The following is a 13,421-nucleotide window of genomic DNA, read 5'->3' on the forward strand; positions in this document are numbered from 1 at the left end:
TAACTCTTTAACTCCCACTGTTTCACATGATATTTTGATGTGGAATACTGACCCAAAAAAAAACCAAAAAACCAAAAAAACCAAAAAAACTGCTATTACAGAAATGTGGTAGGATTAATTGCACAACTGGAACACTAATATAAAGGGGCTATGGGCTTTTAAAAAGAGAGAGGCAGGGCAGGAGGAGAAGGGTAGTTGCCCTCTCTTTTAAGAAGTGGGTATAGAATCATAAGGTTGGAAAGGACCCACAAGATCATCTAGTCCAGCTGTCCTCCCATTACCATTGCTACCCCAATCTTCTAAACTCTATCTTGTAGCTTCTCATCCAGATGCCTCTTGGATGCTGCTGGGAACAGCGACTCCCCACCTCCCTGGGAACTCTGTTAATCTTGTGCTTAAAGTAACTGGCAATGAAGAAATGCACATCCATAAATCAATGGATACTAACCTCTGATTTATTTATTTAATGGGTCACGTGTTCTACGTTCACCATAAACACGGATAAAGGCAACTTATTTCCTCCTCTACTCTTTGTATTGGCATTCATGCTGTTGAATACACTCCTTTCATAATACTATATTTTGTCAGTATTCTACAGTTATTATTTCCTTAAAAACACTCCTGTGATATCAACTGTATAATAAACTATAATTCAAAGTAAAATATCAGCTATTTCATCCATGAGAGAGAATAATAAAGCCATAATAAAAAGGAATAAAGTTTAACAATATGATAATGTAGCATGAAGTTTTATAGACTCCATGCAAATGTTAAAATCTATAAATTTTTTTATAGTGTAATATAGTAAAAAAAAAAAAAATAGTTAAAAAGAGGACAAAAGGGAGTGGAGAAAGGCAACAGTAGCAGGTTAGTTTACTGCTGAAATTCTGATTTCTTTTTAGAATATGGAATGTGGAAAAAATTATGCGTATGAAATAATTTGCTTGTGGCTTATTTTAACTATTATAAGTATCACAAGTAAACTGAATAAGGAAATCAAAAGTTTCTACTTCCCAGCCCGGTCTACTTGTAAATTCAGAAACTTTAAAGGCTGATCATCTCTCTCCTTGTCTCTCTTTGCTCACACCTAGTATCCATGAACGCACTTTGCATTTTTCTCATCATACTCCTTCTGTTTGTTGTCTATCTATTTTGGTTCTAACTGAAGGTGAAAGGATGCACAAATATGGGAAAGTGGACAGAAGATCAAATTCTCCTTATAACCGTTTCCTCTATGTTGTATCATCCATTCTATAACTTGTGAGATATGAATATCAAACCTTCATTTTCTAGCAGTCTAATGATTATTTCATTGTACTCATCCATTACTTAATCTATCTTCTGGCACTACATCATGCTAGGCATTTGCATTTAAATAAAACTTCTAAAAGACAAAGTAAATACATTTTGTTAAAAAAATTCTGCCTTTGGAGACAGCTGAGGTTGGCTGTGCAGGGCTCTGAACACACGATGCAGCTGCAGGTGTTCCTGTTTGTTGCAGGGGAGTTGTAGATGATCTTTAAGGGTTCTTTCCAACTCAAATGTTTCTATGATTCTATGAAAGGAAGCTGTAGTGAGGTGGTTGTCACTCATTTCTCATGTGACAAGTGATAAAACACAAAGGAACAGAATCAAGCTGTGCCTTGGGTTAGATTTGATGTTAGGAAGTACTTCCTCATGGAAACTCTGGTCAGGGATTGGAACAGGGTGCCTGGGCAATTGGTGCAGTGGTATAGCCCCCATCCCTGGCAGCATTCAAGATGTGGATACAACACTCAGGGATGTGGTTTAGTGGTGGACTCAGTAGTATTGATGGTTGGACTTCATGATTTTAAAGATCTTTTCCAAGCTAAATTATTCCATGATGTAGCTGCTTCTGTTGACAGATGGTTCATCACTGACAACAGCAGAGTGCATTTTGCTCACGTAATCAAGATTATTGTAGGATTTCCAAAAAGGAAGAAGAGTAAGCAGAAAATAAAGATCTGGCTGAGAACTTCTAGAATCATTCAGTTCAGAACTGCAAGTTGAGGAACAGGAGTTTTTTCAAGACTCCCTAAGGGCTGTTCCACATCTCCACATGCTCACCTGCAGGATTTTAAGGGCAACCTGCACCTAAGAGGGAGAGGGGCCAGCTTCTGTTCACCATATTCATCCTGAAAAATTGCACAAAGTTTCAGGAAAACTTCCATATGTTTCAAGAGGATTAAGGGGAAGGAAGGAGCACAAATGCAGGAATAGGCAGTGAAGGTAACACCGAGAAATGTTTGGACTAACACCTGCCATGCCATCTACTAACCAGCCATGATGTATAACTATTACAGCAATTCAAGTTTCGTATTAAAGACAAGAAAATAATTTCTTCACTGATACTGAGACCTTAGTTGCAGTCCTAAGCAACAGAAGGCGTGGTCTCTCTACAGTAGAGATTTTCACTAAATGTGGAAATCCTTTAGTTTTTATCATACAGGCAAAACACAGGCTGCAGAAAATGATACTTTAGATAAAATTGGACTTCAATAACCAAGGGAATTATACTTAGTCTACTTTGAGATCCAAAACTCAACTGTTTGAATTACGTAAAAGTGTGTTATGTGAATCTAACAACCATCCAATAAAGATGTGCTTGAATTAAGGTAAATACAAAGGTGCTCCTTGCCTAAAATCCGGTACTGCACTTAAAAAAAATAACAAACAAAACCAACCATTAAAATTACTGTCATGTGATGGCACTGCCTTGAGAGAAAAGCATGTGAGAACTGTTCCCCAAGCTAAACTAGTCAGAATAACTATATTAAGCAACTAAAGTAGGTAAAGTAAAACCTACTGCTTGTTCCACAAGTGCTTTCTGTAACTTAGAATTTAATGAAACATTTAATTAGGAACATTTCTACAACCCACAAACTCTTAAAAATTACAACATTAGGCATAGCAGGTATCTACGAAGATGTAGAATTTCAGTACCAACATTCTGCCTGATCACACACTTGTTTGCTCATTTATGATGCCCAGCACACCTGGATTATGCAATTCTAGAAGAAAAGCACAGTAAAAGTAAAAGCACAGTAAAAACATTTAAAAAAACAAAAACCCATACAATTCATATCCCTAAGGAAAATATTTTCTTTAAACACTTAGTTGAATCGTGTTCTCTCTCATACCATAGCTAAATCTTTTGCTTGTTAGTTTTTTTTTATTTGAAATTCTCAGGAGAGTAAAGCTATGCTTATCTGCACATATCTGTACCTTGTAAATTGAGTTAATCGTAAAATCCTAAAGCAAAATGTGCAGTGAAGTCTAGTAAGTCACTGCCATTTGAACCATGCATTTATCCAAGGCACTGCATAAAAAACAATCAGTCTAATACATGAAAATCTGAACCTTCTAACAAGGTTGACTTTTTTCCTTTTTTTCACATCAAGTGACCAAAGGCAGCATACAAAGTATTACAAGGAAGTTCACAAGTTCTGGGTCCTTCATCATAGTCATACTGAACATTGGCCCCTTATATAAGTCACAGACACAAAGCTGTAAAAGGTAATAAAAAAAATACAATTTTATTGTGTTAGTCTGCATATGTATTGATACAGTTGTTCTGAGAATGCTTCTGAGGAAAATTTTTCCATAAATCTGACTCTCCCAGCTGCTCCCATTGAGTCCTTCAAGAGAGGATCTCTCACGATTTTTTCCATGGCCTCAGAGAATTGTGTTGGCAGAGGATCACACAAAAATCCTGTAACGTTATTCAAAATTGATTCTAAAGGACCACCCGAATTAACTGCTATAACTGGACGTCTCATGTACATTGCCTCCAGAGGAACAATGCCAAAGTGTTCGTTACTTGGTGTGTACAGCACACACACACAGTTACTAAGAAGAGAGATTTTTTGTTCATCTGTGAATGATCTCACAAAAGTGACATGGTCACTAACGTTAAGCTTAGTTGCAATTTTCCTTAGTTCTTCATAATGCTCCACATTTTCCAGAACTCGTTTATCATAGCCACCTGCTATAACCAAGTGAACTTCACTCCACTGATGAGAATCGAGTCTTCCTCGAAGCTCATGCAAAGCTTCAAGAGCCAATGTGAGGTTCTTTTTTCTTTCGTACCTATTAATAGATAGAAACAAGAACTTGGTCTTTTTGGGAATCAAGTCAACTATGTCCACAGGAACCACTGTCTCAAAGCTACTGGTGTTGAGTGATGGATAAAGGACATCTGGGTTTATGTGAGACAAGGATTTAAATGTCTCCTTGAATACACTGGCAGTGAATTTGCTGTTCACAACGATGCAGTCTGCCATGCCAGTGGTGTACTCTTCCAGCCAATCCAGTGGCATTCTGTAGAGGCGCTTTAGAAAAGATTCTCTCTTGGTAAGGAGCTGATCAGGAAAGTGACAGTAAAACAAAACCTTCTTCCGTGTTCTGGCCAGCCTGAGTATCGGAATGCAAGCGGACACCTAGTGCAAACCAGAAGAGAGGACAAGGCATTTATTATTTGTGGTAGCACTACTGCTGCAAAGGGTATGACAGAATCAACAAGGTAGGAAAAGATCTCTAAGGCCATCTAATCCAACCATCAGCCCACCCCCACCATGCCCACTGACCACATCCCTCACTACCACATCTATATGGATCTGGAACACTTCCATGGACGGTGACCCCACCGCCTCCCTGGGCAGCCTGTGCCACTGCCTCACCGCTCTTCCAGAGAAGAAATTCTCTCTAACATCCAAACTGAACCTCGGAGCTCCCCCTCTCAACCCAAGCACCCACTCCCTACGACCCCCAGCCCGCGTTCTTTCTCAGCGCCCACCACCAAGAGAAAGCTTCAAGAATACGACGGCGCGGCTCACCCCGTCCCCACCAGTCACCCTCAGGACGTTCCCCCCCCCCCCGGCCCTGCCCCTCAAGATGGCGGCCGCCCGCACCTGGTCGCAGATAAAGGCATCGGCGTGCTGCCCGCTGAGCAGCAGGACGTAGAGAGCCACGAAGACCATGCGCAGCGCGGCGCACACCGCGTGCCCGCGGCCCCAGAAGCTGCGCGGCAGCCAGGCCCCGGCGCGGTGCACTGCCAGCTGCCGCGTCTCGGCGAAGCAGCGCCCGGGATCGTAGTGCGCCGTCCACACCTGCACCCGGCAGCCCCGGGCCTTCAGCGCCAGCGCCGCGTCCACCACCAGCCGCTCCGCGCCGCCCAGTCCCAAGTCCGGATGCAGGAACAACACGGACGGGCCGCTCGCCTCCTCTCCCTCCCCCTGCTCCGCCATGGCGCCGAGCGGCAGCGCGCATGCGCCGCCAGCGGGCTCTAGGGCCACGTCAGCCCATCTTGCTGGCCGCTCTTCCGCCTCCCCTGCCGGGCCGCTCGCACGCTGCCGGGCCGCTCGTCCCACTCCTTCTTGGAGCTGACACCTCAGCATGGCCGCCTGAGGGGACGAAGACGACGTGTGAAGGCGTCTCGTTAGGAAAGAGGCCCGGCAGCGGGCGGAGAGGAGGGAAAGGAGGTAGGCGCTGCGTCAGGCATCGCTGCGGGCAGCCCCGGGGACCTGAGGGCGGGGGCTCGAGCGGGCGGGGCGGCACTGCGGGTAGGGACGTGGCTGTGGGAAGGGAGCTGTGTCTGCCTGCTGACTGATCGACTGCAGCCAGCGCCGCCGCCATGGTGAGGTTCCACGCTCCTGCGCTGCTGCTTCCAACTCGAGGAGCTCCCCGTCCTGATGTTCTTCCCCTCCTTCTGTTCGTTTCTCCCTAACCCCACTTCTTTTTTCCTCCCGCAGCCCGGGCCGAGCCCTAGCGCCACCAACGTCGGCACGTCCGGCCGCTCCCCCAGCAAGGCCGTGGCTCCCCGCGCCGCCGGTTCCACCGTCCGGCAGAGGTAGGTGCCGCGGCAGTCCCGGGCTCGGCGCTGCGTTGTCCTTCATGGCGTTCCGAGTGAGTGCCGGAGCGGCGCTGAGGGAGGGCTGGGCCGTGCGGAGCGTCCCGCTGCGGACGTGTCAGTGAGGTGTGCTTGAAGGGGAGAGCTGCCGTCGGTCCGGCTGGTGTCGGTCCGGCTTCTCGGCCCTCGTGTTACGTGGGCGTCGTGCCCGCAGCGTATTGTACTGCCCAGTTTTAAGTGCTTGTCTCGTTTCTTCGGTTTGTTGGGCACTCTGTTGATGGAGAGATAACGGATTGTGGCCTTTGCTTTGTTCTGTTACTCCCTAAAGGAAGAACGCCAGCTGTGGCACGAGGAGTGCAGGCCGTGCCACGTCCACAGGCACTGGTGGGATGTGGCGGTTCTACACTGAGGACTCCCCAGGGCTCAAAGTGTAAGTTGAGTGTATGAGCGTGGGGTGATGGATTTCAGCTGTTTGGTTGTTTGGTTTTTGAGTTGAGAGATCAGTGCTGTGGTGTGCAGGGAGAGGTGAGGTGAGCTGATGACTGGTTAGATGTATTCAGCAGGAAATCTGGTTTTTAATCTTTAGAGCTGGAGGGAGGTACCGACTTTTACAACTGTGAAATTGGAAAGGTTACTTGTCACAGTGAATTTAGGCATTAGAAATAGTTGTGTCATTTCTCATAGTTAAACTTTTGTCTTTCCTTACTAGTTGGTGTGTTGTGACATTTTACACTTTCTTGAAAACGTAACACTACAGATTGGCTATGTTTACACAGTGTCAGGTGTTCTTATTAAAACAAACAAACAAAAAAAACAACAAAGCTTATTGCAGGAAAGCTTTCCAACTAACTAACTTTCCTGTACCTTGCTTCTCTCTGATACTATGAGAGGAACATTCCCAGGTTACAATCAGACATCTGATGGTAGCTTCTGTTGACAGCAAGAGGGGCACTGTGTTTTTCAGTCCTGGGCTAGTCTAAGTCAGATCAGTTTCTCAAACTCACCTAGCAACCTAACGTGTGAGTAGCTGAGGCAGGAGTGTTTCATCTAACAGGTGCAAATGCAAAGTTATACCCTCAGGTATGAGCTAATGATTTTTGTAGAGTTCACAGCCTCTAGTGTTTCGTTACTGGGCTGAAAAGAGCCAGTATATTTAGTGGTGCCTTTGGTTATGCTTATTGTTTATTTTTTTTCCTAGGATCAGTTAATGTTTCAGGGTTCCTTAAGCGTGCAGCTGTCTGTGTGAACGATTGGAGAAGGGCTCACGATACTCTGGCTTACCTTTTGTGTTCTCCTTTTCACATGCACTTAGCAGTTTTTAACAAAGTTCCTGCAGACTGTCAAAGTAGTGGTGCTCTGCTATTGCAGAATCACTGAAGGAAGCAAGGTAGAGAAAATGGAAAGAGTATGAGCAACAGTGGTGTTTTAGAGCATGTTTGTGTGTTGATAGGTAAGGCAAGTGTTTTCTGTATTATGTGGCCTACTGAAAATCAATTAAGAATGGAGAAGAAAATACCTATTCTTCTGATAGGTACAACTTTTAAAATGTAACAATGATGTAGCTGTCAAAGTAGATTTACCAGCTTCAGCATGATTCACAAGGGAACCTTTAGTTGTTGAGTGGTCAGTTTTAGAAGGTGCATTGTTCTAGTCTTCAATGCAAGCAGGTCTGTCGGTAGATTTTCCCATTTACTTGTAAACCAGTGGCTCTGAATCTTGTTTTAGAACGATGAAAGTATCTTTTACAAGCTAGCATGGGTATGTCAGGGCTTTTAATGGGTGAGATGTCTGTAAATGTGTGTTGATTTTAGAGTTTGCTTGCAAGTGAGCTGCAAGATTTTCTAAACTGTGGCTTGGGAGTAGCTTCCTTCCTTCCAAGCTTTTTTGCTTTCTGTATTGATTTCCTATTGCTATATTGCTAATCTGTCCCATTCAGTATGCTTAAGGATGAAAATGGGTTATATATGGGTTACAGTTGCCTCAGTTAAATGCTTCAGCAGAATTTGTGATTGCTGTTGCTTAAAGCAGTGTAAATCTAAACCTGGGATATCCTCTGTGGGGTGGGGTTGGCAGACCACTCTTACTCATCTAGTCTAAAGTAAGAGCTCTTTATTATTAGCAAGGATTATTTCATGCTCTCTGTGATCAAGATAACTCCACTGTAGATCAAATGTTTTATATTGTGTGTAATGATATCTCTGATGCTTCGAGGTTTTAGCATCTGTTCTCAGTGTCAGAAATAATAAACAAGCCAGTTTCTTTTGTCTCAGGAAAGTACTTTTTTTTCTTTTCTGAAATGCAAGATGTTATAAAATATCATTAAAAGCAAAAGGAGCTGAGGGAAATCTGAGAAGGAGATAGGATTATATTTGAATGAGCGTTTTGTGCTTTGAAAGAAAGAGTAAAGTCAAACATGCTTTGCTTGCTATGGCACCTGTACCCGTGGTTCCTCTATCTTATCTTAAACTTGATTGATTATTTGAAGAGCTATAGGCAGTGTTTGTGGTGGAACCATGGTGATATGAAATTGGACTTAAAGTATGGTATGCAGTCCTGTGAAAGGTGCACCTGAGAATGCACAACTCCAAATTTCTGGAGGTGCTTAAGCCAGATTTAGTATCTATTTTAAGTGTACACGATGAGCTAGGAAGATCCAGGTGTACGAAAGAGCAAGCAACCCCTAATACTTTGTTTCTGTGCGTGCAGTCTGTTTTTGTGTTATGTTATTGGTTTATATCCAGTGTGTTTTACATCTTTGTGTGGGATTCTTCATACTCAGGACTGCTAAATGTGATCAATAATGACTGAGACTTAGAATTCAATGGCAGAGGACAGCTTAGGTCTGTTAGAAAAATGTTAGTGAACTTTCTCATTTTAATCAAATTTGAGGTTGTTTTTTACGCTGTGTTCAAGTAATATTTGCCTGCTTCTAAATGGTAAACAGAAGGGTGATTTGTCAAGTGTGACTGGTTAAGAGAAGTCAGTGTTTATAATGTTATACATCTGACACATAGTTGGGTGAAGTAGGTGGTGCAAAGCAGCATTGAGAGAACAGTAGGTAGTGTGAGAAGGGGAAAAAGCAAACAAATCTGTTAAATTGTACACTTTGGGTAATGATTTGATGATGGACTTAACTTTGACATTCTGTGTACCTTTATTTTAAAAAAAAAAAAAAAAAAAAAAACAACAAAAAAAAAAAGCCAAAAACCAGCGATCTTCATCTCCCTCATTGCTGCCATTGTCTTTGAATGAAATAAAACCTTTGGGGAAAAAAAGACAACCAGTGTGAGTTTTACACCAAAATGTGAGTAGCCGCTAGAGGACTCTGTTGTTTCTTGTATTTCACCACATCTCCGCTCAGGCACCTTAGTAGTACATACAGATAATAATTTTCTGCAGATTGGTTTCATGGTGATGACTAATAATGAACCATGAATTACTGCTTAAATAAGTGGAAGTTGTTAATGTGATGTGATTTAGAGTTTTACATATCCGAATTGTTATGTAGCTGTCTCTTAAAGCAGAGCAGCAGCAGCATTTGTTTAATAAGAGGCGACTGTTTCATTTCTGTGTGTTTTATGATATTTCTATGGGAATGGAAAAAGAATTTTCTGTTTCAATTGCATATGAACTGATGAGTTTGCTTGGCTGGTAGTGACTGGCCTTTGGACAAAGCAAACTTTTTTTGGCTTCGTGTTAATGTATTTTTTTTCTTTATTTTTAGTGGGCCTGTTCCAGTTTTGGTCATGAGTCTCCTTTTTATTGCTTCTGTATTTATGCTGCACATCTGGGGTAAATACACTCGTTCATAGACTCAGCTGCCAACTTAAAGCATACATCTTGGACCAAAAATATGGTGGATCCTGGTTGTTCTTGGAGAGAGACTGGGGAAGCCTCCTGTCACCTATTGAAGTCCTACAAACTTTGACTGTAACACAGAATGAGCTTCTCAGTTGTCTGTGTGGGCAGGTTTTAAAGTCTGTAATGGGTCACTGCATCTGTACGTTTAGAATACAGGTATTACAATAAAATTTGTATATGGAAATTGAAATAGTCTTAATGTTTTTCCTCCTATTCCAACCAATAACTAAAGTATTGTACTTGTGGTTTCTGTATATCGCTGTCGCTGATTAAATGTCATTTGACAGTTGAAACCAGGTCGTTATACTACAAGTAGCCATGTAACTCCATACCAAAAAATCCTTTATGAATGAGGAAGGCAACATAGGGTGCATAAACATGTGATGCTAATGACTGTGTTGTTAAAACAAAATTGAGATACATGAACTTTGGTTGTGTTCTTTTATTAACTCCAGAAAAGCAAATGCTTTTATTTCCAAATTGTAAGTTAAGCCACTCAATACTGATTATACTAAAAGTATAAAGTTTTCTTGTTTTTTCAAGCTGCACTTAAGGAAAGGCGTAAACAGGTATTGTGATTTAAAAAGAGAAACTGCATGGCTGTCACTGACACGTTTCTTCTGTAGGTCTAGGGTCTTTCAAAGAGACTTAAGTTGTAAAATGGAGTGGGAGGGCTGGGAAAGCAATGACTACTGTTTAAATAACAGGACATGGAAACATACTTGAGATATGCTTAAGTGGCTCTTCATGCCCTGCCCATTTTCCTTGCGGGTGTTTTTAGTTTTCCTTGTAGACCATCAGGCAGCTCTTCTTTTTTAACATAAGCAACGTATTGGTGTGTTTCTTCTTGTTGGTATGGTCTTGAGATTCAGATAACGGAATCAGGCCTTTCCATGCAGTTGGATGGAATTATTTTAGCCTGTTATCATGTTACAATTTCTCTTTGAATATCTGCTCATACTGTACAAGGAATAATCTTGTTTATGCAGCCTTGGTAAGTGTTAACTGTTTACAAGTTGTAAAATCAGTGTCTATTACCCCTACCCATTGTCCTATAAATCAGTTCTTAAAGTAGTACTAATTCTGAAATGAAGAAGTGGCTTAAGAGTAAGGAATGTGGTCTTATGTCTATAAGGATAGCTTTTGGGCTGTGCTTAAGTCAATATGTACTAAAAATGTACAGAGAAAGATAGATGATTTAGAGCAGGAACTGAAACTTTCTTACTAAATGTAGTGGTAGAAGAGTTTTGTTTTAGGAGGAGTGGAAGTCAAGAACAGGGAATTCTAATAACTAAAAGAGTGGTATCAGAATACAACAGTGTGGTGGAAACTGCCCGATACATTGTGTGTAAAAGGGGGAAGTTCCACAAATTACCACTGTGCATATGGATGGGAAGTGAAAATGAGATGAAATATGGGAATTGCCTTGCTTCAAAAGACAAAGGTAAATACTTTGCCTAGCAAGAAAATAACATTTGTACAGCCACTGATTTTATTTTAAGGCAAGAAGGAAAATGCTGTCAAAGAAAAAAGCAAATGCAAGTCTCCATCTCCCTGATTGCTGCCATTGTCTCTGAATGAAATAAAAGCTCTGGAGAAAAAGAGAGACAACAAGCCAATGTGAATTTTAGATAAAAATTAGAGTTTAAAAAAGGGGGAGAGGAGTGGGTCAGGTTGTGTTGCTAGCTCAGTTTGTGGTACTTTAAAGGAGAGGAATAATGGACTCTTCAGATACCTGAAGGGAAAGAAATAATGGATAATAGTAGTATCTAAGTAGGTAACCTCTGCTTTACTCTGCTTATTATATCATCAAGATATAATTGTCTTTTAAACAATTGTGGTCCTTAAAGGCTATTCTGCCACATCAGTTCTATTTGAAGCCTTCAGAGTTTTGTGTATCTGGTATCTTGGTCTTCAAATCAGTTGTGAACTTGGAAGAAGAAAAGGGGTATGGAAGAGAGAGTTTGCTGTGTAACTGGCATTTTGTTCAGCTGAGTACAGAAATGCTGGCTGCTACAACAGTGCTGTCCTTAAATGTTCTGTTTCTTAGACTGACTTGTCTTGTAGGTGCTTACATACGCTGTTAAGGAGTGTAGTGTCCTTAGTTCTGCACAAACTACTTCCCTCCCCTTTTGGTATTATATTTTAGAAGTGTAAGCCTTATTATGGTGTTTTTAAAAATGGCAGCTTTAATTCATTAAATAAAATTTATACCTAGTTGGATGCATTTAGCTGGAACGTTAGCACTGCTTGATGTTCCTTGCTCATCATAAAGACAGATTTCTCTGTATGTTTTCAATTTATGATCACTTTAATGGTTTGCATGAAAGCATTAGATATGTCATGCCTGGATGCTTAAACATACCATGTGCACGAGCTGTAGTGGATTATTACAATCAGTATTTATCAAGAATTTGACTTCCCAGCAGGGCAGATTGCCAAGACCTACCAGAATACTGGTTAATAACATGAAATTCTGTATAGCCTGGATGATTAAATTATGGCTGTGCTGGTAAACAGCAGCTTATCTGTAATACAGGAAACTAGAGTGTCTTTTAGTAATAAGTTGAGGAAGAAGAAAGAATAATTATTTGCAAAGCTTCTTACCAGACAGCGAGGAGTTAATAGGACTGTGAATTTGGTCTCTAATTGTATATGATTGAAATACAAACATGTCTGAGCTGAGTTAGAAGTCATAAATATCCTTGTAGTCTATGTTAGCGCTGCAGGAGGAGCTAGGTTCACTAAGGTCTTTACTTAGCAATACAGATAGCTTCAAGAAATCTGTGAGGACTTGCATCTGCAAAGGTAATATGGTGAAGTACTAGCATCTCTTATTGTCGACTTCTAAAAACATTATTTGCAACCTCAGACTTTGTTATTTCTCAGGTAATAAGAAAGGATTTTATAAGGAAGTGGAGCTTACGTAGCTCTGTCATACATGGATGTGTCTGTGCCACATAAGCCTGCCCTCCCTCCCTGAGCAGCACTGCTGTATGTGAGACAACTGCAGTGAAATTTAACACGAGTAGAAACCAAAAGATGCTCTTCGTGAGGGCTCTCTGAATGAGATAGCTAGTGGACAGAGACTGTTGGAGTTTTCCTAAGCACTCTAGCTTGTTATTTAATGAAGAGCAGAAGAGCTAGGCTTCTTAAATTCACTTATGTTAGGAAAGGCTGTAATTTTTGTCCTGGCACCTTTCTGCACTGAAGTTGAATGCTACAAGCTGTGGATCTCTGGAGATATGGGCTTCATTAGTTCAGATGTTGCAGAACTAGCTCCTTCTTTTTGCGGTCTGTGCAGGAGCCAGCTATACTACACAAAAGCAAATGTTTTTCCTCTAAGCTACACTATTTACTGGTACCCAATCAGTCGCATGCAGGCCAGCCTTCTTTGTGGTGTGCACAGAGCTTGTGATCTATCTTCTGCCATCACGTTGGGATAAAACTGTGTCTCTGATGGTCACTTCAAACATTTCTGGTTCTTGAAGGGAACGAAGGGAAGGGCAGGTTTTAAGTACAGGTGTCATCTTGCAAAGCCTGTCCCCTGCATACACTGCTTCTTACAGCAGAAAGGTTTTTTTTTTTTTTATCACATCAGATTCTGAGTTTACCCTCCAAGAAGAAATGGTTTCAATATTTCATTTATCTCCAGCTGTTTCTTAGGATCTCTGAGACTGTCATAACATGC

The 13,421-nt window shown here is 41.6% G+C and overlaps 2 protein-coding genes across 2 annotated transcripts; one reads left to right on the forward strand and one right to left on the reverse strand.

The window, feature by feature from the left end:
* Positions 1 to 2,842: 2,842 nt before the first annotated feature.
* Positions 2,843 to 5,281, reverse strand: ALG2 (ALG2 alpha-1,3/1,6-mannosyltransferase). The gene is made up of 2 exons (XM_042839737.1): positions 4,932 to 5,281; positions 2,843 to 4,460 (listed from the first exon to the last, which is right to left on the reverse strand). Exons 1-2 carry the CDS (start codon positions 5,265 to 5,267, stop codon positions 3,558 to 3,560), a joined length of 1,239 nt encoding a protein of 412 aa, XP_042695671.1. The 5' UTR covers positions 5,268 to 5,281; the 3' UTR covers positions 2,843 to 3,557.
* A 285-nt stretch (positions 5,282 to 5,566) lies between these two features.
* SEC61B (SEC61 translocon subunit beta) lies at positions 5,567 to 9,920 on the forward strand. The gene is made up of 4 exons (XM_042839800.1): positions 5,567 to 5,656; positions 5,772 to 5,869; positions 6,198 to 6,299; positions 9,594 to 9,920. The coding sequence occupies exons 1-4, from the start codon at positions 5,654 to 5,656 to the stop codon at positions 9,679 to 9,681; spliced, it is 291 nt and encodes a 96-aa protein (XP_042695734.1). The 5' UTR covers positions 5,567 to 5,653; the 3' UTR covers positions 9,682 to 9,920.
* The last annotated feature ends 3,501 nt before the right edge of the window (positions 9,921 to 13,421 follow it).

Source organism: Centrocercus urophasianus, unplaced genomic scaffold (genome assembly GCF_019232065.1).
Source record: "Centrocercus urophasianus isolate 14NV4802_14NV808 unplaced genomic scaffold, USGS_Curo_1.0 seq_11, whole genome shotgun sequence".
NCBI classification, from domain to species: domain Eukaryota; kingdom Metazoa; phylum Chordata; class Aves; order Galliformes; family Phasianidae; genus Centrocercus; species Centrocercus urophasianus.